The sequence below is a fragment of the Balaenoptera musculus genome, chromosome 20 (genome assembly GCF_009873245.2).
Source record: "Balaenoptera musculus isolate JJ_BM4_2016_0621 chromosome 20, mBalMus1.pri.v3, whole genome shotgun sequence".
NCBI classification, from domain to species: domain Eukaryota; kingdom Metazoa; phylum Chordata; class Mammalia; order Artiodactyla; family Balaenopteridae; genus Balaenoptera; species Balaenoptera musculus.
In genome coordinates, this window is record NC_045804.1 from 9,694,073 (window position 1) to 9,717,349 (window position 23,277).

The window sequence follows — 23,277 nt, forward strand, 5'->3', positions numbered from 1 at the left end:
TTTAAATTTATTTATTTATGGCTGTGTTGGGTCTTCGTTTCTGTGCGAGGGTTTTCTCTAGTTGTGGCAAGTGGGGGCCACTCTTCATCGCGGTGCGCGGGCCTTTCACTATTGGCCTCTCTTGTTGCGGAGCACAGGCTCCAGACGCGCAGGCTCAGTAATTGTGGCTCACGGGCCCAGTTGCTCCGCGGCATGTGGGATCCCCCCAGACCAGGGCTCGAACCCGTGTCCCCTGCACTGGCAGGCAGACTCTCAACCACTGCGCCGCCAGGGAAGCCCCTGAATCTTTTGATGTTCCAACTATTCTCTTTTTTGGCAGGGAATTCCTGGGCTTCGTCAAATCTGGCCACCATAGGGAGGAGGTGCATGGTAGAGCTGTGCTCCAATTACTACCGACTCAGAGAGCACTTAACAAGCAGGCAGGGGAGGGGCAGGACAGGAATCTCCCTCTCCACGTTCTGGTTGGAACCGGGCGTTAAGTTCAAGGCCCCTACAAGACAGGCCAGGGAAGGCGACCGAGGCATGCTCCTCAGGGCTCTAGGAAAGGGGCCGTCACATCAGGGATTTGGGAGCGCGTAAGCATCTCTCCCACAGATCGAGATGCAAAACCCAGAAACAGAAATATTCCAGGTCCCACACAGTGGCTCCAGTTGGGGGCAAGTTGGCTGCAAGAAACCTAAGCCCACTAAAGCTGGCTCAGGTCACGTGGAGGTGCGCTGGTGGAGCCCCGGGGGCTGGACCCACAAAGCGCACTTCTGGGCTCCCCTCTTGTCTCGTGGGGCCTCTCCGGTGGTCCACTCCACCCGCCTGCTCCCTTCCTTCTGCGACCCGGGTTTCTGCTCATTCTGGTTTCTCTGCTCCCCCGAGACTCTGGTGTGAATGATGCTGGGACCCAATTCCAAATTCCCAGGGTTCAAGGAGAGGGAATCTCATTGGCCCCTTTTGGATGAGGTATCTGCGGTAGGCTGAATAATGGCCCCCAAAGACGTCACGTCCTAATCCACAGGACCTCTATGTCACCTTGCACTTGGCAAAAGAGAATTTGCAGACGTGATGCAGTTAAGCACCTTGACGTCGGGTGGGCCCAATGCGATCGCAAGGTCCTTATAAGAGGGAGCCAAGAAGAACAAAGGAAGGGAACATGACAAGGTGCTGTGATCCGAAGGTGGCGTGACGTGGCCTCGAGCCACGGAACGCGGGCAACTCTGGAAGGTGGAAAAGGTGAGGACATGGGTTCTCCCCAGAGGGTGGCTCCAACCACCTCCAAATACGAAAACATTCTCAGTTCTATTCTGTGTGGGGATCGTACACCTATGTTTGTTCTAAACAAAACCCCCAACGTGGCAAACAAAACAAAGCAACACCAGCTCACCTCATTGTACCAGCCGGCAATGAGTTCCAAGTTGCCCACGAACTTCCGGAAGGTTTCGTACTGTGAGAACAGGTTCTCGGCGCTGCTGGGAATCTCTTTTTGTTGCTGGAAGTTCAGGTACTTGACCTCTCTCAGCACTGCCACCAGCTAAGGTGAATGAAGAGAACAGAAGAGGTCAGGGGGTGGCCTCAGTGGCACAGCACTTGGCAGCACAAGTGAGGGTCTGTCCCTGGGATGCTTCTACAGCCCCCAAAGCGGGCGGGAGGTCTGATTGGGGATGGGCTCCACTGGCAGGATCACGATGCCTTCACCCTATTGACTGGTCCTGATGCCTAGAAGTGCTGGCATCACCAGCGTGGTGGGCACCATCATTCTAACCCCCCAGGTGTCTAAAGAAAGGCTCCTCCCTAGGGTCTGACCTTCCCTTGTCCCTCTCCACCCCCTGGTTACAGCCCAGGAGACCAACAGCAGGGCATCCCTTCCGACAGAGCTTCTGCCCTCGCTGCTCAGCCAACACCGTTCTTGTGGAGGCCCCAGTAACCTTCACATTGCTGAATCCACGGGTCACTTCACAGGCCCCGTCTCACGTGACATCTCAGCAGCTGGTCCCTCCCCCTCCTGGGCACATGGTCCCCTCTTTGCGTCCAGGACACCAGGCTCTCCTGGTCCCCATTACCAGTCTCTCTGATGCTTCTGAGATTTAAGTGTTGGAGAACCGTGGATGGGGTCCCTCTCGATCTGCTCTCACGTTGGTGACCTCATCCAGCGTCACAGCGTTAAGAACCATCTACGTGTGAATGATTCCCGTGCTCACGTCCCCAACTCGGGTCTCTCTCCTGACTTGAGACTCCTGTATCTACCTGCCTACTCAGCGTCTCCATGTGGATGTCCAGTTGACATGTCAAACTCAACGTGACTGAAACAGAGCAGTCTTGCCCACTGGTCGCCTCCACCCGCTGTCTCATCTGATGGCCATTCCCCCCTTCCAGTTGCCCAGCCCCAGAATGCTGGGGCTGACCCCTCTCTTCCTGCACACGTGATTTCCAACCTGTCTAGGATCTCATCGGCCCTGTGATCAAAATCTCATCTAACCTCTGCGCACCTTCACTGCTGCTGCTCTGGTCCAGGCCACCACCCTCTCATCATCCCTCACCTGGATTCCAGCAAAACACTCCTAAGTGGTCTCTGTGCTTCTGGCCTTGCCCTCCCCCCAAGTCCACTCACACACAGCATCTAGGGGGACCCTAGCATCAATCAGATCAGGGCCCTCCTCTGCTCGAAACCCTGCAACGGCTGCCATCTTGCCCGGAACAAAGACCCAAGTCCCTTTCAGGGCCCGTGAGGCTCTCTGTGCTCCATCCTCTCCTCACCCCCTTTCCCTGCACCTCCCCTGCTCACTCCACCCCGGCCCCACTGGTCTCCTCGCTGCTCCCACAACACGCCAGGCACACGCATACCTCCTGGCCTTTGCTTTAGCTATTTGCTCTCCTCGAAGGCTTTCCTCCCATCTTTGCCGGCCAACTCCCTCACCTCCTGCAAGTCTCTGCTCGAATCCAAAGCCGCAACCTGCCGCCTTCCTCCGGCTCTGTCCATTCCCCGCTTACCTGCCTTTCCCATTCTTTGAGGTACCGACCATCACGTTCCCATGTGTTACACGTTATGCTGGTTCATCGTCCCCTCCCCCTCTTCTCCTGGCCCTTCCACCGGGCCCCCACCACTTTCTCCCCTCTCTCTGTCTCTCTCTCTCCCCCTCTCCCTGTAGGAGGCAAGCTCCAGAAGGACAGAGATCTTTGTTGGTTCACTAATTTATCCCAAACACGTACACAAAGTAGGTGCTCAGTAACTATTTGTTGAATGAAAGAATGAATTTGGGTGAAAGAAGGTTTCAGAGGAAAAGTCACATCTGGGTTCCCTGCCTTCCTGGTATCACCGCTGACTTCAGAGCAGGGCCGATGCGTTCTCGTAAGGCAGGTGCTTGTAGAGATGCAGGTTGCTCCAGCTTCTGCCCGCGCACTTGGTTAACTACCTGGGGTTTAGCTCTGGACGGTGTGGATTCCCTCCAGCCTTCCCGGCTTGACCAGGGGGTCCACTTATTCAGATCCTGAAAAGACCTTTTTTTTTTCTTTTAAATTCTCAAATTGATGGTTCCTCTTGGGGTCCCATGAAAGGCGGCCCAGCTTTAAAATAGCGTCCTCGTGGGATAGGGAGGGTGGGAGGGAGGGAGACGCAAGAGGGAAGAGATATGGGAACATATGTATATGTATAACTGATTCACTTTGTTATAAAGCAGAAACTAACACACCATTGTAAAGCAATTATACTCCCATAAAGATGTTAAAAAAAAAAAATAAAAATAAAATAAAATAAAATAGCGTCCTCATTCCAGCTATTTTCAAGGAGGCTACGATTATCTCATATCTTAAATATATCCTGGGCGTTCTTTAAGCAACACCTGAATAATAAAGCTGTAGCTAAATATGACATAAACACCAACCCCACAAGTCCATGCTGTTGGTAGGAGGGGGGGGGGTCAGCCTCAGGGTCACGTGGGCTTGCCCCGTGGGGAACCCTAGGTCCCCGGGACAGCCTCTGGCCCAGCTACCCTCTTGATGCTGCGGCCAGACGACACCTACCGCTTTGCTGAAGTTGACACGGACGAGGCTGGTGGCGGGGTCCCGCTGGACCAGGGGCTGCCCCAGGGTGAAGCGGCAGTCCTGGTCCACCCCCGCCGCCCACTGCTGGTAGATCCTCTCACGGTAGCTTCTCAGCAGTTCCACCATCTCATCGTATTTCTGGTAGATCAGCTTGGCCTCCACGCTGGACATGACCCTGGAATCAGAGTTAGGAGGAGGGTCAGGTGCTGTCTCCCTCGGGGCCTCGCTAGCACCCCAACCGTGCCTGCCAGACCTTGGGGTGATGCAGCAGGCAGCCAGCTCTCTGTTTCTTCCGGGCTGAGACACTGAACGTCCACATAGATGATGCCCTTCACAGGCAGCAACCAGCCCAGAAAGTCAAATGATAACCCTTGTAATATTGGCCCTGAATGGCCAGGACTTGACTCATAACTGCCACCTTCCTTAATGTCCGTCCTCCCTTCCAACTTAGGACCAACCAGAGAGCCAGACATGCCTCCCGACCAAACACACGGGACGCCCTCCTCCAGTCCCCACGCTGATGGCCTCCAGCCCGGGAGACCGGGAGCCTCTTCTCTGTTCCGCTACGGGTCCTTGCACTCCTCCGCCTGCTTTCCAGCCTCTGCCAAACACAAGTGACAGTGGCCGACTCCCTGCTCTGGCCAGCACTGAGGAAGTAGCCTTTGCTTGTTCTCATTTGGGTGTCTTTGTTCATTTCCATGAGGGTGACCACCAAGGTCACCTTCCCGACATGCCCGCTGGGAAGGCACCCAGAGGAGGGGGAGGTGCAGTCAGAGTCTCTCCTGGGACCGTGCCCTGGGAAGGAAAGGCTTGGCCGATGGTGAGTGCGGGCCTGCCTCAGAGCTAGGACAGACGTCCCCGCAACCCACCGCAAACTCCACAGCTGTGGAGGAGCGCTGCCCGCCCGGGGCCATCACTCACGGGTGCTCGATGAGCTTGAGGTCCCTCATGGGTGCCTCCAGCCTCTCCTGCAGCTCCAGGCTCCACTTGAGCTGCCCGGCCACCGGGGGCATGTTTTTATGGATAGGGGGGATGTTCCCATCTGCCGAGGCCGCCATCTGGGTGTCATACAGGGTCTTGGTGTTGTCCAGCTCAGCGTCAAACAACTCCAGCATGACCGAGTACCTGGGCACCACCTCGGGGAGAATCAGAGGCCGTTCCAAGAGGCTGCCATACATGTGCAGGAGCTGGGGAGAAATGAGAGAGGTGCCTTCGCCGAGGCCTGCCACCTGCCCTATCCCCGGCGTCACCCGCAGCTGCGTGTCTGGGATGCCATGTGCAGCCAACCTTCAGGAGCAGGAAGATACACGCCTTCCAGACAAAGAAGCTTTCTCTGTGTAGCAACTGGCTAACCGGGCGCCCCAATAATTTCCATGTTGATGTACGCTGGGTCCCTGCATACTTAGCTTATAAACCAACAGTACAAACTAGGTCCAAGGTCTGGAAAAATTTATTCTGGGCCCAGGAGAAATCAGGGTTTGGGCAAAGAAGATTTAAACATTTAAGAAATACCATTTCAAAAATTAAAAAAAAAAAAAAAAAAAAAAGCAGCCACAATACTGCACTTATATAACCAGGGCTTACGCTATAACTGGATGGAGAAATGTCTTTTTTTTTTTTTTCTGTATTTTTTTTTAACACCTTTATTGGAGTATAATTGCTTTACAATGTGTTAGTTTCTGTTGTATAACAAAGTGAATCAGCTATATGTATACATATATCCCCATATCCCCTCCCTCTTAAGCCTCCCTCCCACCGTCCCTATCCCACCCCTCTAGGTCGTCACAAAGCATCGAGCTGATCTCCCCGTGCTATGCAGCTGCTTCCCACTAGCTATCTATTTTACACTTGGTAGTGTATATATGTCAGTGCTACTCTCTCACTTGGGAGAAATGTCTTAGTCATGAGAATTATTCCTTTTAGGAAGAGCACTGATTCTCAAGGACCCACCCAGGCAAGAAAAACCACCGTGGGGATGTTTGTTTTGCTCTGAAAAATGCTCTGGGGAAAACAGGAACAAACTAGGTGAAAGGGAGGCCAATCTTAACCACGTGGGGTCCCCAAACCACTAAAGTCGCCAAGTGCTGGGTGTGGGGAAGGGTCTGAAGGAGCGTCCTGGGGCTGCCATGACAGCACCGCGAACGGGGCAGCTTCAACGACAGAATTTATTCTCTCACAGCCTGGAGGCAACAAGTCCACAATCAAGGTGGACAGAGCTGCGCTACCCTGAAGGCTCTAGAGGAGAGTCTGTCCCAGCCCCCGGGTCCCTGGGGGTGGGCGGCAACCCTCGGCTTGTAGACCCGTCACTCCATCCTCTACCTCCTTGGTCGTGGGGCCATCTTCCCTGTGTGTGTCTCTTCTCTTCTTCTGGCACAGACCCCAGATTAAGGTGCACACCTCTGTGGTGGGACCTCAATTTACATCTCAGTTACATCTGCACAGACCCTATTTCCAATAATGCACAGGTCCCAGGGGTCCAGACTTCATCCTCTCTCTCTGGAGGACACAGTTCCACCCACCAACAAAGGGGCCCGTGTTTAGCCTTGGGCTGACCAGGTGGAGGTGGCAGTGGGGACGGGGCCCAGACATCGTGCATAGGTGTTGAGAGCGGGAAGAGCTGACCGGGAGAGTTCAGCTCCTGGGGGTTTGAGGAAATTACAGGGAGAGCTCGGCACGTTCCCAGGCCGTGACACCAGGGGTTCAAGAGTGGGCTGCCTGGTTCCCCCAGGAGCCAGGACAGCCCGGGTCCCCTTGGATGTGTCATTTCCATGGCCTGTCAGCCCGAGAGCCCTGACCTGATTACTCCAGTGGGGGACGTCACCTCACATATCTGAGGGTGGTAACCATAAACATGCCCTAGCACCCTGCAAGTAAGGAGCTCATCACCCTGTGGTCTGCGGATGCTACACATTGGCAATTGTAAAAAAAAAAAAAACTGAAAAGCTTAGAAGAGAATAAGGTAGAATTACCTGGGTGTTTCAGTTAGAGTGTTGGCTGGAATCGGAGGGTGGCTCAAATTGGGCCATAGAGGAGAGTTTCTTAAAAGATCCTCTCACAGCGGTGGGTGTCCAGGGAGGCCTCAGGGGCTGCGCAGGCCGGGGCTGAGCCTGAGCGGTGAGGGAGGGGCCCTTACTGCAGCCTGGAGAGAGAGGCCGTGGGGTCGGACAGTGACACGTGACATGTTAGGGCAGCTCCGAGCCAGCCTGAGGTCACCAGGGCAGGGGTACCTGAGCCTGGGGGTGCCCGCGGCAGAGCACTGCTGGAGACAGACGAGGATTCATCAGGGCTCAGACCACACGGCCACATTTTCTCTGGGATATGGGCTGCAGCCCTTGGTGCCTGGAAGGGCTGGACCCAAGTCTTAGATTTGTCCTAGTTTTTGGTACGAAAACCAAGACCACTGTCCCTAAAAATGGCCTTTTGGGGAAACAGTGGAATAATGGCTGCAGAGAAAGGAGGAAAGATTTTCAGGTCCCCGAAAGCCAGATGGAACAGCCACTGACTGCCAGGAAGACCCCGCAACTCCGAGTTGCTAAGCACTGATCCCTGCGGAGGGGCTCCCGACATATTAGGTCACCAGCATCATTTCTCTGAAAACTGACATGTAACAGTTGGGAAAAACATGTTCCTCTTATTGGTTGCTGACCTCCTTGACTTATTTTCCTTCCCACTCCTCTTCCTTTAATTTCACGTTTACATGATTTTTGGCCTCTGGCTTCCAGGAAGGAGGTTAATTTCATTTTCTGCCAGGAGGAGTTCATGTGGAAAATTGCTCTAGAACTTTCCCAGCTGCGTGTGAATTACTGACAGTGAGAAAGAGCATCCAGGCAGCTTGGGAACATGCAGGGGATCAAGGGGACGGCAGGGAGGGGACCCCAAGGGCCTGCCCTAATTAGAGCACAGGGTTGTCCAGGGGGAAGGAGATGTTCTTCGGTGCAGAGAGGAAGATGAGCAGATGGAAGTGGTTTACACGAGTTTTCCGCCTTATTTTCTTTCTAATCTAGCACAGACATAAAGTTCCATGTTAGAAACGGACTTTACCTTGTGGAGTACAGAAGCCGATCTAGGCCACGACAGGAGTGCGGAAGTTCCCCACAAGAACGCCCGGGGGTAGAACAAGGGCGTTTGCCAGTTTGAGCACCTGGCGGTGGACTTCAGTCCCTCAGGTGCCACCTGGAGTTCCTCCTGGACCAGCTCCTCCCCTCCGAGGGGGGACCTACGGTCTCTCGATCACGAGGGGAATAGGCGTCTCGGTTTGGATACATCAACCCACCTCCTTCCCCATCACTGGAAGACAGCACAACGTGGCACCCAGCCAGCGGAAGGCCTGGGGGCGCTTCTTCTCCTGGCTCCATCCGCACAGGAGGCGAGAGGGACTAATCGCCTGGCACCCCGGTCCGTCAGCTCCAGCATCGTCTTAATTCTCGGAGACCCCACCACAGGGGAGGACCTGGTGTTTCCGCATTAAAGCACTGGCTGCAAACCCTACTTGGGACTCTTTGCACTTGGGTAGCCCTGGGGGTAAGAGCCTCTTGGTTCCGCCTAAGGTCTTCCCCGGGAGTGAGCAGTGGTTAACAGCTCCACTCCCTCGGCTGGGGCCACTTCCCTCCACGGGGAAAGCTCCAAAGCACCTGCTGTGTGCTGGGCTCGGTTCTGAGTCAACCCAAACCAAGTGCCTGCCCTCGGGGAGTTTATATTCTAGTTCAGAAGACGACAAACTCATAGAGATCAATGCACCACAGATGCCGGGGCGGGCGGGGGAGGGGGCAAGCACGAAGAAGAAAAACCGAGCAGGTCAGTGTTGGCGATGGGAGCGAGGGGAGCACGGAGCGAGGGGAGGGCTCCTGCCTGGAGGAGGAAGTGAGGGAGGCCCTCTCCAAGGAGGCGCCCGAGGCAGCTCCAGGGGAAGGGTGTTCCACAGAAGGGAACAGCATGGGGGCACTGTATTAACTTGCATTCACTGATATTTTGCCTGGAGCACCAACTCCATCCAAGACTTAATTGATCATTACATTTGCAGAGCTTCAAATCCCCAAGCATTTGCATTTTTTGAAAGATTCTAAAAGGCAAAGGACAGCCTGGCATTGGCATGAGGAGAGATCTTTGTGCTCAGGGGTGGCGGGCTTCCTGGGTCCCCAACTCAGCCCCAGGAAGCCCAGCCCCGGCATCCTCTGGAAGAGCGGCCGCTGCCCTAAGCTACCTAGGCCAACTCGACTGCCTTCCCGGCCACGGGAGCCCGTCCAGATGAGTGGTTCAGAACAGGGATCCTGCCAGCAGTGAACCTTGGAGCTGGTTTGGAGCCCTGGTTTCCCTATTTACTGGCTAGCCATGTGACCTTGAGTAGCTTTCTTGACCTGTCTGAGCTGGTGAAATGGGATAGACAATGTAGGTAACGAATTTAGCAAAGAGCTTGGGTTTTGTGAGAATTAAATGAGGTAATGTGCTAATTATCGGTCATCTCCTCCAGGCATTGCATTACTGGCAGCAACCCAGAGGCTTGCAAAGTGAGGGGAAGAGATAGTTCTGACCTGCAGAGAGTCATGGATGATAAACATGCATAAAACTAGACAGAGAAATAAAAAAGCTGCCCGAGCATATACATATATTGCCCACTTAAATACTCAACATCTATTGTCCAGATGAGTTGTGGCTACACACACTACATCCTGCAGAGATCCCCCCTCTCAATCATAGGGGCAAGGCAGGTCACATAAAGGCATGACGAATGCTGGGCTAGGGCAATAAGGAGTGGTGAGGAGTGGGGCAAACTGAAGCACCGACGTGCTGTCTATCGTCAGGAACAGCTCCGCCCCCGCAGCCACTTGTTACCATGAGGGACTGTGTGTCCCGTGTGGCCAGGTCTGTTTTTCCAAGAAAGAGTGAAAACCTGGATTTTTATGTGCACTCTCTCAATTTTTAAATACTGGTGACTAATTCAAGGTTTTAGAGAAGTGCCATGTGAGAATAGGCAAATCTAGAGAGACAGAGTAGATTAGTGATTGTCTAAGATTGGGGAGGTTGGGGAGAAATGGGGAATGACTGGGGGTGATGAAAATGTTCTAAAATTGATTGTGGATGGCTGGACAACTCTAAATGCACCAAAAACCATTTAACTGTACACCTTAAACAGCTGGATTGTATGCTATGTGAACTATATCTCACAAGTCCCACGTGAGCCAGGAGAAACCCACCAGTGGTCTCTGCAGCCCAAGCCATCTATTCATGACTCTGACGAATGGGTGTAAATGCCCGAGTTCCGAATTATTTGATGAGACGGTGATGTATGCAAAACACTGGAAAGTCCGATAATCACCACGTCTGCATAACTTCTGAGCACTGCTATTTTGAGTAAGGGGTCTGCAAATTTACTCTGTTCATTATGTTCTTCTGAGTTTACTATTTCAATTAGCTGGCTTCCCTTGCGGTAATCTGTTATGGCAGCAGTGGAAAGGTAACACAGGCTGATGTTGCGAAACATTTGATTACCACACAGACTCTGTTCTCACCCACACTTATTTAGCCCCTCCTGACTGCTTGGTGAGGGTCCTGGTTTGCCTGGGACCGAAGTGGGGGGTTCTCTGAAATGCTGGACTTTGTTTCAAAACCAGACTGTCCTGGGAATAGCAGGGTGAGCGTGCCCTAGGGAAAGAGGTCTGTCTGCAGAGACAGGATGTGCTTGGTGTTGAGTGTTCTGCCTGCAAGTTGGTGAACAGGCAGTGGTGTGTTGGCACTGAATGTCGGCTGCCTTGTGAGCTTGGACCGAGCAGGTCCAGGGGCCCGTCTCCATGACCCCCAATGTGCCTGCTGTTGAGGGATCCTCGGGGAGGGGCGCGCCAACCAGCTGTGGGGACGAGTGTCTAGCTCCTCACAATTCCAGCCAGCTTGACCCATAACAAAGGCACCTTGCTGTTCTAATTTGCACTTTCCTGATTATTTGAGAGGTTAAACCAACAACCTATGTCTGTATTGGACATTTGCGTTTCTCTTTCAAGTTGACATTCTCTAGGGATTTTAGTGCTTTTCTGCAATCTATTTTTAAAACGTTTTTATAACATCAATGCTTTTTTCTAACTGTAAAAGTACTACATACTTAATGCACACAACTCGGAAACCGTAGAAAAGTACACAGAAGACAGACAAATATTAGCCATCACCCCACCACCTAGAGACGGCCCCCCGTAATGATACTGTGTTTATTTCTTGGGTCTCAAATGTTGAAGAAAGTGTCAGTGTGGCTCAGCAGCTCAAAATGTGGATGTGTTTTATTTTTATAGCAATTTTGCCTCTCTCTAACTTCTGTTCCTTATAAGTAGTGGGGGAACTGAATCATATAAGGATAAATGGAGCACAAGAGGACTCAGTAAAATAACCACCTCGTGTTCACTTTCCTCTCTTACTCTAAGATGTGGCAGTGCTACTCAAGGTGATGATTGCTGACTTGCTCTAAGGCCCCGAGAAAGGTCCCTGGCCTTTTCTGGGCCTAGCTCTTTACCTATGAATGAGGCTGCATGATTAGACCATCTCTACAATCGTTCTCAGCATCGCGGTGCTGCTGTGACGAACTCCCAGTCAATGCAGAGTCCCCGCCCACCCGTACCTTTGCACAGGACTCAATAGAACTGCAGTCGTCAAACCCCTGGCAAAAGATCGTGGCCAGCCTCCTATCCAGATCTTGAATTTTGGTCTCAAACTCAGCGTAATCGTCATCAAAACTCTGAAAGCGAATTAAAACACCAACCTTGTAATCGTAACCAGCATGCAAAGCAGGGGGGCGGGCTCACTCTAATGCCCATGGACACCCCCACCCCCTCGGCAGGATTCAGGTTACATCTGGGCTGAGCTAGCTCACTGTCTTGGAGGCTGCTCCACAGGCAGAGTTTTTTGGTGTTTGTTTTATCTTTCGGCCTCGCCGTGCGGCACGTGGGATCTTAGTTCCCCCACCAGGGATCAAACCCTCACCCTCTGTGTTGGCAGCACAGAGTCCTAACCACTGGGCCACCAGGGAAGTCCCGGGGCAGATCTTTTGCACCATCTTTTCTCTGCCACACGTGCTCCCTCCGTGTGCCTTCCCACTCTCGGGGCATTTGCCATCGATCCTGCCAAGGCCCCCGACTTACCGAATCTCCGGGGTCCAAGGGGTCGTATTTGCAGTCGGCAAAAACCTTCACCAGCTCAAAGACCTCATCATAGATCTGAGTGACCTGGCTTCCGAGGATGTTGCCCCTCACGCCCCCGAGCTCAATCTTCTCCAGCTTCAGAAACCCGATGGCTGTTTTATAAAGGTCCTGGTGGAGGAAACCCCAGCACCCTCGTCAGTTCATCTTCCTAACTACGCCAACAGTTCAGTCCCTCATCCAGCTCTGACCGCGGCAGGGAGGAGCCCCGGGGCCACACAGCAGTCTGGAGGGGCCCTCTGTGTATTGGTGTTACTGTTCTCTAAAGCTGTTGCTGTAGCAGAGAAGAGATGGAAGGAAGGGTCCCATGAGTCATCTCCAAGTTGTGATCGTGGAGGAGGAGGAGGTGAAGGTCAGGCTCTTGTCCTGACCCAACACTGGGCGAAATGTGCCTCTACATAAATCACACTTTACCGGGGCCCCACTTCCTCAGCTGTGGGATGAAACAGTTGGAAAGGCACGGGGTGGTTCCTGATGGCCTCACGTACAGGGTGCCTGATGGATGTTTGAGTGTAAATCCCACTCCCTCACTCACTCTGAGGTGTGGGTCTCACCTCGCCTTCTCCTGGAAGCCGTCCCAACTATTTTAGCCCATGGTGGTGCCTTCTTTTCCAGAATCCCCAGTTGCTATCTGTGCTCTTCCTTTTGGCATTTAACCCCATTCAGTCCTATCACGTTATCTAACGCTTCTGTGTGTAGCTCTTATTCCCCGATCGAGACCCCAAAGGCTTCTTGAGGATGACGAGCAGCCCCCAGGTGCCTGACCCAGTGCCTGGTGCTGCTTAGACGGAAGGTGCTCGTAGGGTACTCGTGTCCCTCCCCTAAGCCAGTGCCGAGGTTGATGCCACTTCCCCCACCAGATGTCCAAGATGTATCGAGCTATAACCCAAGCAAACCTAACGCAAAGTAACAGCATCCCCATGCCCTGAGCTCTGGGGCTCTTACACCCAAGGAGGGCAGCACGATGGCACAGCCCTCAGGCAGGGGGTGGCTGGCACGGCCATTTCCCCCACCCCCAAAAGCCCCTCTTTTCCTAGAAGCGTCATCCTGATTCACAATCTATAATGTAGGAACCAGTGGCTACTTGGCCAGAAACTTGGCTGGGACCTTCCAGTTCTTGGGCTCGAGCCTTCAGGCATGAAGAAACACTCCATGATGGGAATTTGGGAGTCTTAAGGGGCCTTCCTGCTTTGCCTCCCAGAGGGTGTGGATGAGAACTAGACACGCCTTCCTGAAGCCACTGTTGATGGCATCCATCATAACATCACTGCCCAGTGAATGAATGGTTCCAGGATGATTCCCCCCAACCCCGCCTTTTTTTTTTTTTTAAAGGATGTAATGTGCATAAAGTTAAAAAAAAAAAAAAAAAGACCATAAAGATTACAAAACGAAAAGGAAAACTTTCTTGCCCTACCCATGCCTTCACCCCTCACCTCTTCTCCCCAGAGGAAACCATTTTGAACCTTTTTAAAAATTTTAATTTGCCATGTGTCATTCCATGTATCCAAATAGGGTCCCTCTTAAATCTTCACTTGGGCTAACTTAGTCCCACTAACTCTCTCCCCCTTGGCCTGCAGGCTTCCTGACCAGGGTCACTGACCTTGTCATTAACCTGCTCATAGACAGAAAGCAGGAGAAAGGGGAAAAGCAAGCAAAATGGGTCGCTTTGTTCTGGGCTAACAGCTCCAGGCCTGGCAGAGGTGGCCCAGGGACTCGGTTTCCCCATGACGCAGACGTTTGGGTGTGACTTTTATTTCCCTAATGGCAGCCTATTTGCAAGCGAGATAAGGACAGAAGACACGGCTCTCCTAAGGTGAGGGCAGCCGGAGTGGTGCAGGGGGAGGTGAGCCAAATTCCACCTTTACCTCGATGGTCTGGATGCGGTGGAAAAAGGAATTTATTCTGGAAAAGGCAAGAGAAGAAGGGAATTCCCAAGGCACCGGCTCCTTGTCTTTCTAGGGGAGAGAGAGAGAGAGAAAAGGCTGCGTTTGCCTCCGACACGTCCATGGGGTCCGACGCTGGGGCCAACATCACCCTGACCTCTTTCCCCCGGTTCGCTCTCTACAAAGCAGACCGTACCTTGAAGAAAAGCTTCATGTTGGTGCAGCAGAACTCGTAGGCTCGGTACAGCTCCTTTAGGACGCTCACGGACAGAGAGACGCCGCTCAGCGCCTCCACAGTTTCACCCTGCAGGCCTTTCAGCACCTCATCGGGACTCAGGTAGGTCCGAGTCTGGGCAGAAGGGAAGGCGTCCCCAAGTTCGGACCAGCCGGAGAGGTGACATCCGGGTGCACTGTCCACAGCTGTTTCACTGGTTAGAATGACCCGCCCCAGGCCCCTGGGCCACTTCTGACACATCCACGGTCCCAGCCCGTCTGCTGACTGTGGGGCATTTGCAGGCGCCCGAGCCGTTTCTCTCACTGGGACCCTCACGCCGGGCTAAGGCCACAGCACAACCAGATTTTGATGGCAGATGACTAGGGGCCCAGAAACGCAGTCCTGCTACGGCTGCGGGATCCTGGGCCACTAGGTCCCTCTGGGCCTGCAGACAGGGCTGCGAGCATGATTCTAACACACGCAGGCAGCCCAGGGGCACAAGGCTGCAACTCACACCTTGGAGGCTGTGTAACCCCTGCTTGTGAAATGGAAGAAGGAAAGGGAATCGGTGTTGAGGGAGACGGGAGGAGGCTTGGTGTCGGAGCAGATAAATCCCACAAAGCCCCCGGCCGAGTCTTGGGGTGCTGGGACTCAGTGGGCCGCCCCACTTTCTTTCCTCCCCACCCCCGGCGTGGGGCAGGTTGGGCTGGCACTGCCCAGGTCTTGGGAGAACCCTGGGTGGCCACCCAGAGGGCCCAGCCTTAGCCCGGAGCCTGTAAATCCCTGCACCAGCACCTTTGCCTGTTTTTAAACTGCTGGGGAACACGGGGTGGTATGGGGCGGGCGGCAGTCAGGAGGCAGGGAAGGTGGCCAGGGCCAGGTGGGCTACCATCTCGATGAGCTGGTTGCAGAACTCCTGCAGGATGACGAGGACCCTGGAGGGCGTATTGTAGTGCTCGGACGTGGCCCAGATGAAGCAGATGGTATACAGCACCTTGGCGATGAAGGTCGGGAGCTGGGGAGAGACGGGCCGGGCGGGCGCTTTGTCGCAGCACCTCAGCACGCCCCTCCCCACGGCCCAGGAGGGGACCCCCAAGGGGAAGGAAGAGGCACTCGCCTGGCCCTCGTGCCCGACCACAGCCAGGAAGCCCGCAGCCCCTGCTCCCCCAAGACACAAGCCCAGCCCCGGCCAAATGACCTTGCTCTTGCTAACGTACCATCGTGAAGTGAGCCTGTTCCATCTCCTCCAACAAGATCTGCAGAGGCTTCAGATACAGCACTATATCGTTGGCTTCCTTCAGGCCTGCCCCAAACAAGAACAGGGGCTCATCCACAGGGGAGCGGAAGCTGGACCCCACTCCCGACGGTCAGAAGTGGTGACGGGCAGCTCTGTGTGTTTATGGACACCCACTGCCTCAAGAACGGGTCTTCCTCAAAAGGCGGGGCCCGAGGAAGCTCCGCCCCCGCCCCGGGGTCAGCAAGGGGCCTGCCCAGCCCCTCCCAGGAGGGGCTGATACCTTCCTCTTGGAGGGGGGAGGTGTTCTCATAGGGCCACCCGCTTACCCTCAGTGACATTCGTATACACATTTTGCAGGGCTGGCCAGTAGCAGCTTTTGGCTTTTTCCAGGATCTCGACGATTTTGTTCACTTTGGGCCTGTTGAGCTGAGAAGGAAAGAAGAAAATTAGCCTTTCAACAGATTCTAGACGAAGGCTGCCTGACCCCATCGCCGGTGCTGAGGGATCCACGCGGATTACCCGGGTCCCCTCAGGGGTCCCCCTGGGGAGGCTGGGTGCTCAGGACTCCAGTGGGCGCCCGGTCGCCAGGGGCAGAAAAGGCGTCACCTGCTCGTGGATGCACTTGAGGTTCATCAGCCGGGCGTCCCAGAACTCAAACTCGACTCGGGGCACGGGGTGCAGCCCGTCCAGCAGGGCCTGGGCCGAGTCTTTGCTCAGCACATCCCGGATCTGGTGGGACCAGTCGATGACGATGGTCTCGATAGCGTGCAGCAGCGAGTTGTCCAGGGAGGAGGGGATCCTGCCGGGCAGAGTCGGGGGGAGAGGCTGTCAGCCAGGAGAGACCCTGCACCAACGCTGGGTGTTGCCAGGGATGCCAGTGCCCCCAAGAAAGAGGATGAGGAGGGCCAGCTCTGGAATAAAACCCACGTTCATGACGGCTCCTCCAGCAGTTCTGATTGGGGTCACCATGGGGCATGTGCTGGGGGCCTAGAGGACCTGCCATGTGATAAGCCCTGCAGGAGCGGTCGCCCTCTGATGGGAGTAAAGGAACACACTGTCACTGCAACTTGCTTCAAGCGTCGCACGCACCGGGCGGTTGCAAATGGCGCTCAGGCAGGTGCAAGGCGCCACCTTGGAGTCCTCATGCTTCTGTGGGCCACTGGGATGCCACAGCCTCGATTTAGAAGCCCAGCCTCCACCTGCTGAAAATCCCTTCCATGCCCCTCAGTACCCACGTCCTAAAGCTGGGTATCCCCTTTCCTGTGTGACATGTGACAATGTGACGTCCTTGGCCTAGTCCTTGTGTCTGACGGAGGAGGGGCTGGAGCACAGGTGTCCAGCAGTTGCCAGAGCTGGAGCCTCGGGGGCTCCAGGTTCTCGTCCTGTTCTGTCCTTGTGCCTTCGATCTCAGACTCAGCACCTAAAGGCACCATCCTGCCCTCCTTGGTTTCGTCAGCTCCGAAACCAGTTTTCAGTGAGACAGTTTATCCTTGGTGGTGGGGGACCAGATGCCCCTCCTTCCAGCCAGCTCCCTGGCCGGGTCCCTACCTCTGCATGGACTCAAGGGTGCCATCCAGACTGCCCAGGTGCTCCGCGATGGGCAGCAGCGTCTTCCCCTTGATCTTGCCGCCCATCACACACATCTCGTTCTTCAGCTTGTGGACTTGCTTCACAATGTCCTCTGAGACCACGCGGGGCCATCCGCTCATGTTTTCGCTTTGGTTTAACAGGGAGTAGAGGACCTGAAAGGAGGGGCAGGGTCCTCAGTGCGCAGGCCCCGGGGGGAACCGAGCCCTTCTCCCGTTGCAGAAGGAGGTGGGGCCAGTCGAGGTGCTGAGGCCAGTGACGACAGCCCAGCCCCTGTGCCATCTCCATGAAGGCAGACCCCAAGAGCGCACACTCGTGGCTGAAAGCAAACATTTCGCGCTGCCTCAGAGTGCTGCTATAGGCTGAATTGTGCCCCCGCCCCCAGGTCACACGTGGGAGCCCCAGCACCTCCAGATGTGACTGTATTTGGAGAGAGGGCCTTTCGAGAGGTGATTAAGGGGGGGGCCCTAACCCAATATGACCGTTGTCCTCAGCAGAGATGAGGACGCAGACACGCACAGAAGGAAGGCCACATGAAGACTCAAGGCCGTGTGAAGACGGCCATCCACACGCCAAGGAGAGAGGCCTCAGAAGGAACCCGCCCAGCTCACACCTTCGTCTGGGACTTGCAGCCTCCAGGTTGTGGTGCTTTGCTAGGGCAGCCCGAGCAGAGAACGACAAACACCCGTGTGCCCCAGCTTCGGGCCATGCCAGCTGCCTCGGTGGATGTGAGAGGAGGCTGGCCTGGGTCCTGGCTGAGCGGCCCCTGTGGCCTGAGTCTGCACAAGGCAGGGACGCACGCCCCCATCTCACAGATGAGGAGAACGGTGACTAGGAAAGCTAAGTCACTGGAATTCCGGCTGGTCTGACTCTCCAGAGGGAGCTGCACCTGCCATGCCTGCCAACAGTGGAGAGATACGTAGAGCGGCACCTGCTTGTTCCCTTTCTTTGCTTGAAGTCTCAGAACTAGGAAACCCATCTACTGCATCTCAAATGGCCCATGCCTTCTGAGGCTACGGGCAGGGATGTCCCCAGGGCAGTATGGAGGTTCTAGTGATTTCGAGAGAGGACAGGTGGTGGCCAGGGGCACTCAGCCCTCACATGCACAGCATCAGCTGGAGGTCATGTTAGAAAGCCCATCTGTCTCAGCCGTCAGGGCAGCCGGGCCTGAGCTCTCGAACACCTGACCGGCTTCTAGGTGATGCAGATGCCGCTGGCCCCTGGACCTGCTCCCTGGGTAGCAGCGCTCAAGGCCACTCACTCAAAGTATGAGAAACAGGTGTTGCTCCTCCTGAGCCCTCTGCCCCGCCCCAGCGAGGCCTAGATGCACCCACCTCCTCCACGATGGCGATCAGCTGGTCCACAGGGGTGGGGCTTATGTCCCCATAGACCAGACGGTCCTTGTAGTTGTCCTTGCTGATGTTCTCAGGTTTCTTCTTGATGAAGTACACCCCTTTGGACTTGAGGGAGGCCGGGAAGCCCAGGCAGGGTATGATCATGCCAGCGGGGTTGAGTGTCAGCACCAGAACTTGGACGTCCGGTTTCTCAAAGAATTCGGTGAACAAACCCATGTTCTCTTCTGCTCCGACCATTTTACTCCACTTGTCCGGCTTGAACTTTAGGACGATGGAAGCGACACTCTCCAAATACTCTAACCTGACGTCTGGTGTAATCATCATCTTGACGTTCACTTACACCTGTTAAATGAACAGAGACACGGACACAGCACAGTCTCCTGGGGAATCTCCATTTCCTGCCTGTCACTGGAACCATCTGAAATCCCTGTTCTAACCAATCGAGAAAGGAAAGGGTCATCGTGAATATACTGTTTTCAGCCATGGATGGGCTGCGGGTGAGGGAGGACCAGGGGGCTGTGTTTGTCTGCTCTGGCTGGATGGCTGCCCTCTGCCCCGCTGTGGGTATCACCATGGAGCAGGGCCACATGGCAGTGGTGTGTGCTTGTGTTAACTGTGACCAGGAAGTTAATAGGCTGGGAAAGGTTGAGATGGGCCCTGGGGAAAAGGAGAAAAGGAAAGGATCATAGCAAGATAGTCTGAAGGTGACGGGGTGGGGAAAGGTGAAATGAGGCAACGAAAGGGTCAGGTTGAAAGATCCCAGGAAGGTGACATCACACCCCCAGGATATGGGCTAAAGTCAGACAGGAGGGGGTGGACCCAATGTGCAGGTGTGGGGTTCATCACACTCTCCCTGTCCTAACCCCAGCCATAGTGTACCCCAACTTTTGCCCAGCCCTTCGGCCTCTCCCACCCCCCAGCCCCCATCATGTGCCCATGGACCCCACAGAAGCTGCTCACATTCCTCTGGGAGAATCCCTTGTGGCTCTCCCGTAGGGTCAGGGTTAACTGGAGAGTTGGGGGGACACCCTTGAAGCTCCAAAAGGCCAGGACAAATGAGGCATTCCCTGTGGGCATAAAATTTAAAGGGGTGCCCAAAATCCTGACCGGCCCCGAGCAGGGAACAGAGCACCTTCCAGGGTGGGTAATGGGTCTACTCTGTCCACCAGAGTAGACCCATTACCCAGGTAGCCTGGGTTCTACCTCTGTCCTCTGGAGCCTCCTCAGCCTTGCCTCCAAGCACCCCTCACACAATGCATGGCCACTCACAGCTGACAGCAAATGGCTTCTCAGGTAGCGAGCAGAGCCAAACAATGGGCAGCTCTTTCCCAGACCAGTAAAGGAAATGGCTCCCTTACCTTGAGGGGCACCAACTGCCATGGAACTTCTGCAAGTCTCCTGGTAACTGGGACTTCTAGAACCTTCTCAGGACCTGAGTGACCAGTGGTGGTGTAGCAAATGAACAACTGTCAATTACCCACCACAGTGGAAAGGCTCTTGGATTAAACAAACTTTGCCTTTGAACATTTAGTTCATTTTCATTTCACGAAATTACTAACATATTGGGGTTTAAAACTATTGTCTTATTAAGTGCTTATTATCTGTCTTGCCTCTTCTAGATTCCCTTTCTTTTCCTTTCTTGCCTTCTTCTAGATTTGTTTCATTCCCTCCCCATTATCTTGGTTATTATACACCTTTTGTTTTTTAGAGGTACATAGACATTATAACATGCATCCTGACTTACCCTAGTGTAATACTCATTGCAACCTGATAATGAAATTCAGAAAACAATTTCCATTTACAATAACATCAAAAAGAATAAAATATTTAGGAATAAAATTTTAAAAGAAGGGCAAGATTTATACACTGAAAACTACAAAACATCATTAAAAGAAATTAAAGACAAATAAATGGAAAGAGATCCCATGTTCATGGAATGGAAGACTTAATATTGTTAAGTTGGCAATTCTCCTCAAACTGATCTACAGATTCAACACAATACTTGCCAAAATCCCAGCTGTGTTTCTGCAGAAATGGAAAAGCTGATCCTCAATTTCTTAGGGAAATCTGAGGGACCAAGAAAAGCCAAGACAATCTTGAAAAAACAGCGAAGTTTCCCAATTTCAAAACTTCTCAATTTCAAAACTTACTACAGTTCATAGCAGCACTATTTACAATCGCCAAGACATGGAAGCAACCTAAATGTCCATCAACAGGTGAATGTGGTATATATACAAGGAAATATTACTCAGCCATAAAAAAGAATGAAGTAATGCCATTTACAGCAACATGGATGGACCTAGAGATGATCATACTAAATGAAGTAAGTCAGACAAAGACAAATATCATTATGATATCACATATATGTAGAATCTAAAAAAATGATGCAAATGAACTTATTTACAAAAAGAAATAGACTCACAGACATAGAAAACAAACTTATGGTTACCAAAGGGGGGAGGGATAAGTATGGAATTTGGGATTAACAGATACAGATTACTATATATAAAACAGATAAACAGGGACTTCCCTGGTGGCCCAGGGGTTAAGAATCTGCCTGCCAATGCAGGGGACACAGGTTTGAGCCCTAGTCTGGGAAGATCCCAAATGCCGCAGAGCAACTAGGCCCGTGTGCCACAACTACTGAGCCTGTGCTCTAGAGCCCACAAGCCACAACTACTGAGTCTGTGTGCCACAATTACTGAAGCCCACGCGCCTAGAGCCCGCACTCTGCAACAAGAGAAGCCACTGCAATGAGAAGCCCGTGCACCACAACGAAGACCCAACACAGACAAAAATAAATAAATAAAATAAATTTAAAAAACCAAAACAAAACAAAACAGATAAACAACAAGGACCTACTGTACAGCACAGGTAACTATATTCAATATCTTGTAATAACCTATAATGGAAAAGAATTTGAAAAAGAATAGATATATGTATCTATAACTGAATCACTTTGCTGTACACCTGAAACATTCTAAATAAACTATACTTCAATAAAAAATTATTTTAAAAACTTACTAGAAAGCTATGGTAATTAAGACTGAGTGTGGCTGCTATAAGGATAGATCAATGGAATAGAATTGATGAGCCCAAAAATAAACACATACATTATGGGCAACTGATTTTAGACAAGGGTACAAAGACAATTCAATTGGGGAAAGAAGAGTCTTTTCAATAAATAGTATTGGAACACATGCAAAGGAATGAAGTTGGACCCTCACCTCACACCACCTAAAAAATTAACTAAAAAATGGATCAAAGACCTAAATGTAAGAGCTAAAATTATAAAACTCTTAGCATAAAGCATAGGAGTAGATCTTTATAACCTTGAATGAGCAATGGTTTCTTATATATGACACCAAAAGCATAAGTGACCAAAGAAAAAGATAAATTAGGCCTCATCAAAATAAAAAACTTTTAACAAAGCTTAAAGTCAGCAGAAGGAAGGAAATAATAAATATCAGAGAGGAAACAAAATAAAGATTAAAAAATAGAAAAAAAAAGCAATAAAACCAAGAGCTGGTTCTTTGAAAGGATAAACAAAATTGACAAACCTGTGGCTAGGCTCACCAAGAAGAAAAGAGAGAGAACCCAAATAAACAAAATAAGAAATGAAAGAGGAGAAACATCAACTGATACTGGGAAGAAAAAAAAAAACATAAGAGAATATTATGAACAATTATTGGCCAACAAATTGGACAACCTAGAAGAAATGGACAACTTTCTGGAAACATACAGCCCACCAAAATTGAATCAAGGAAAATAGATAATTTGAACAGACAAATCACTAGAAATTAAATAGAATATGTAACCAAAAAAACTCCCTACAAACAAAAGTCCAGGACCAGATGGCTTCATAGGCGAATTCTACCAAACATATAAAGAGGAACTTTTACTAATCCTTCTCAAACTCTTCCAAAAGATTGAAGAGGAGGGAACACTCCCAAAGACATTCTATGAAGCCACCATCACCCTGATACCAAAACCAGACAAAGATACCACCAAAAAAGAAAATTATAGGCCAGTATCTTTGATGAATATAGATGCAAAAAATCTCAGCAAAATATTAGCAAACCGAATACAACAACACATAAAAAAGATCAAAAAAGATCATACACCATGACCAAGAAGGATTCATCCCAAGTTCACAAGGATGGCTCAACATACGCAAAAATCAATGTAATACACCACATCAACAAAAGAAGAGACAAAAACCACATGATCATCTCAATAGATGCAGAAGAAGCATTTGACAAAATTCAACATCCATTCATGAAAAAAACTTTTACCAAAGTGGGTATAGAGGGACCATATCTCAACATAATAAAAGCTTTTTATGACAAACCCACAACCAATATAATACTCAATGGTGAAAAGCTGAAAGCCTTCCTGCTGAAATCTGGAACAAGGATGCCCATTCTCACCACTTCTCTTTGACATAGTATTAGAAGTTTGAGACATAGCAGTCAGACAAGAAAAAGAAATAAAAGGTATTCAAATTGGAAGGGAAGAGGTAAAGCTGTCCTTATATGCAGATTGCATGATACTATACATAGAAAATCCTAAAGACTCCACACAAAAACTACTAGAACTGACAAATGAATTCAGCAAGGTAGCAGGATACAAGATTAACATACAGAAATTGGTTGCATTTCTTTAACAATGAAATATCAGAAAGGGAATGGGAAGAAAAAAAAAACCTTTTAAAATCACACCCCTCAAAATAAAATACTTAGGGATAAACCTGACCAAGGAGGTGAAAGACTTATATGCTGAGAACTGTGAAACATCAATA

The 23,277-nt window shown here is 51.8% G+C and overlaps 1 protein-coding gene across 1 annotated transcript in view; it reads right to left on the reverse strand.

Moving 5' to 3' along the window:
* DNAH17 (dynein axonemal heavy chain 17) overlaps nt 1-18,800 on the reverse strand; it is a 116,840-nt gene extending 98,040 nt beyond the window's left edge. The window contains exons 1-13 of the mRNA XM_036836416.1: nt 18,456-18,800; nt 17,083-17,276; nt 16,141-16,333; nt 15,861-15,960; nt 15,515-15,600; nt 15,187-15,312; nt 14,280-14,432; nt 14,066-14,155; nt 12,144-12,311; nt 11,624-11,740; nt 4,948-5,213; nt 4,006-4,201; nt 1,373-1,519 (exon numbers count right to left, since the gene is read on the reverse strand). Of these exons, the coding sequence (XP_036692311.1) occupies nt 1,373-1,519; nt 4,006-4,201; nt 4,948-5,213; nt 11,624-11,740; nt 12,144-12,311; nt 14,066-14,155; nt 14,280-14,432; nt 15,187-15,312; nt 15,515-15,600; nt 15,861-15,960; nt 16,141-16,333; nt 17,083-17,276; nt 18,456-18,800 (2,181 nt within the window). The remainder of the gene's footprint in view (nt 1-1,372; nt 1,520-4,005; nt 4,202-4,947; nt 5,214-11,623; nt 11,741-12,143; nt 12,312-14,065; nt 14,156-14,279; nt 14,433-15,186; nt 15,313-15,514; nt 15,601-15,860; nt 15,961-16,140; nt 16,334-17,082; nt 17,277-18,455) is intronic.
* Between the last annotated feature and the right edge of the window lie 4,477 nt (nt 18,801-23,277).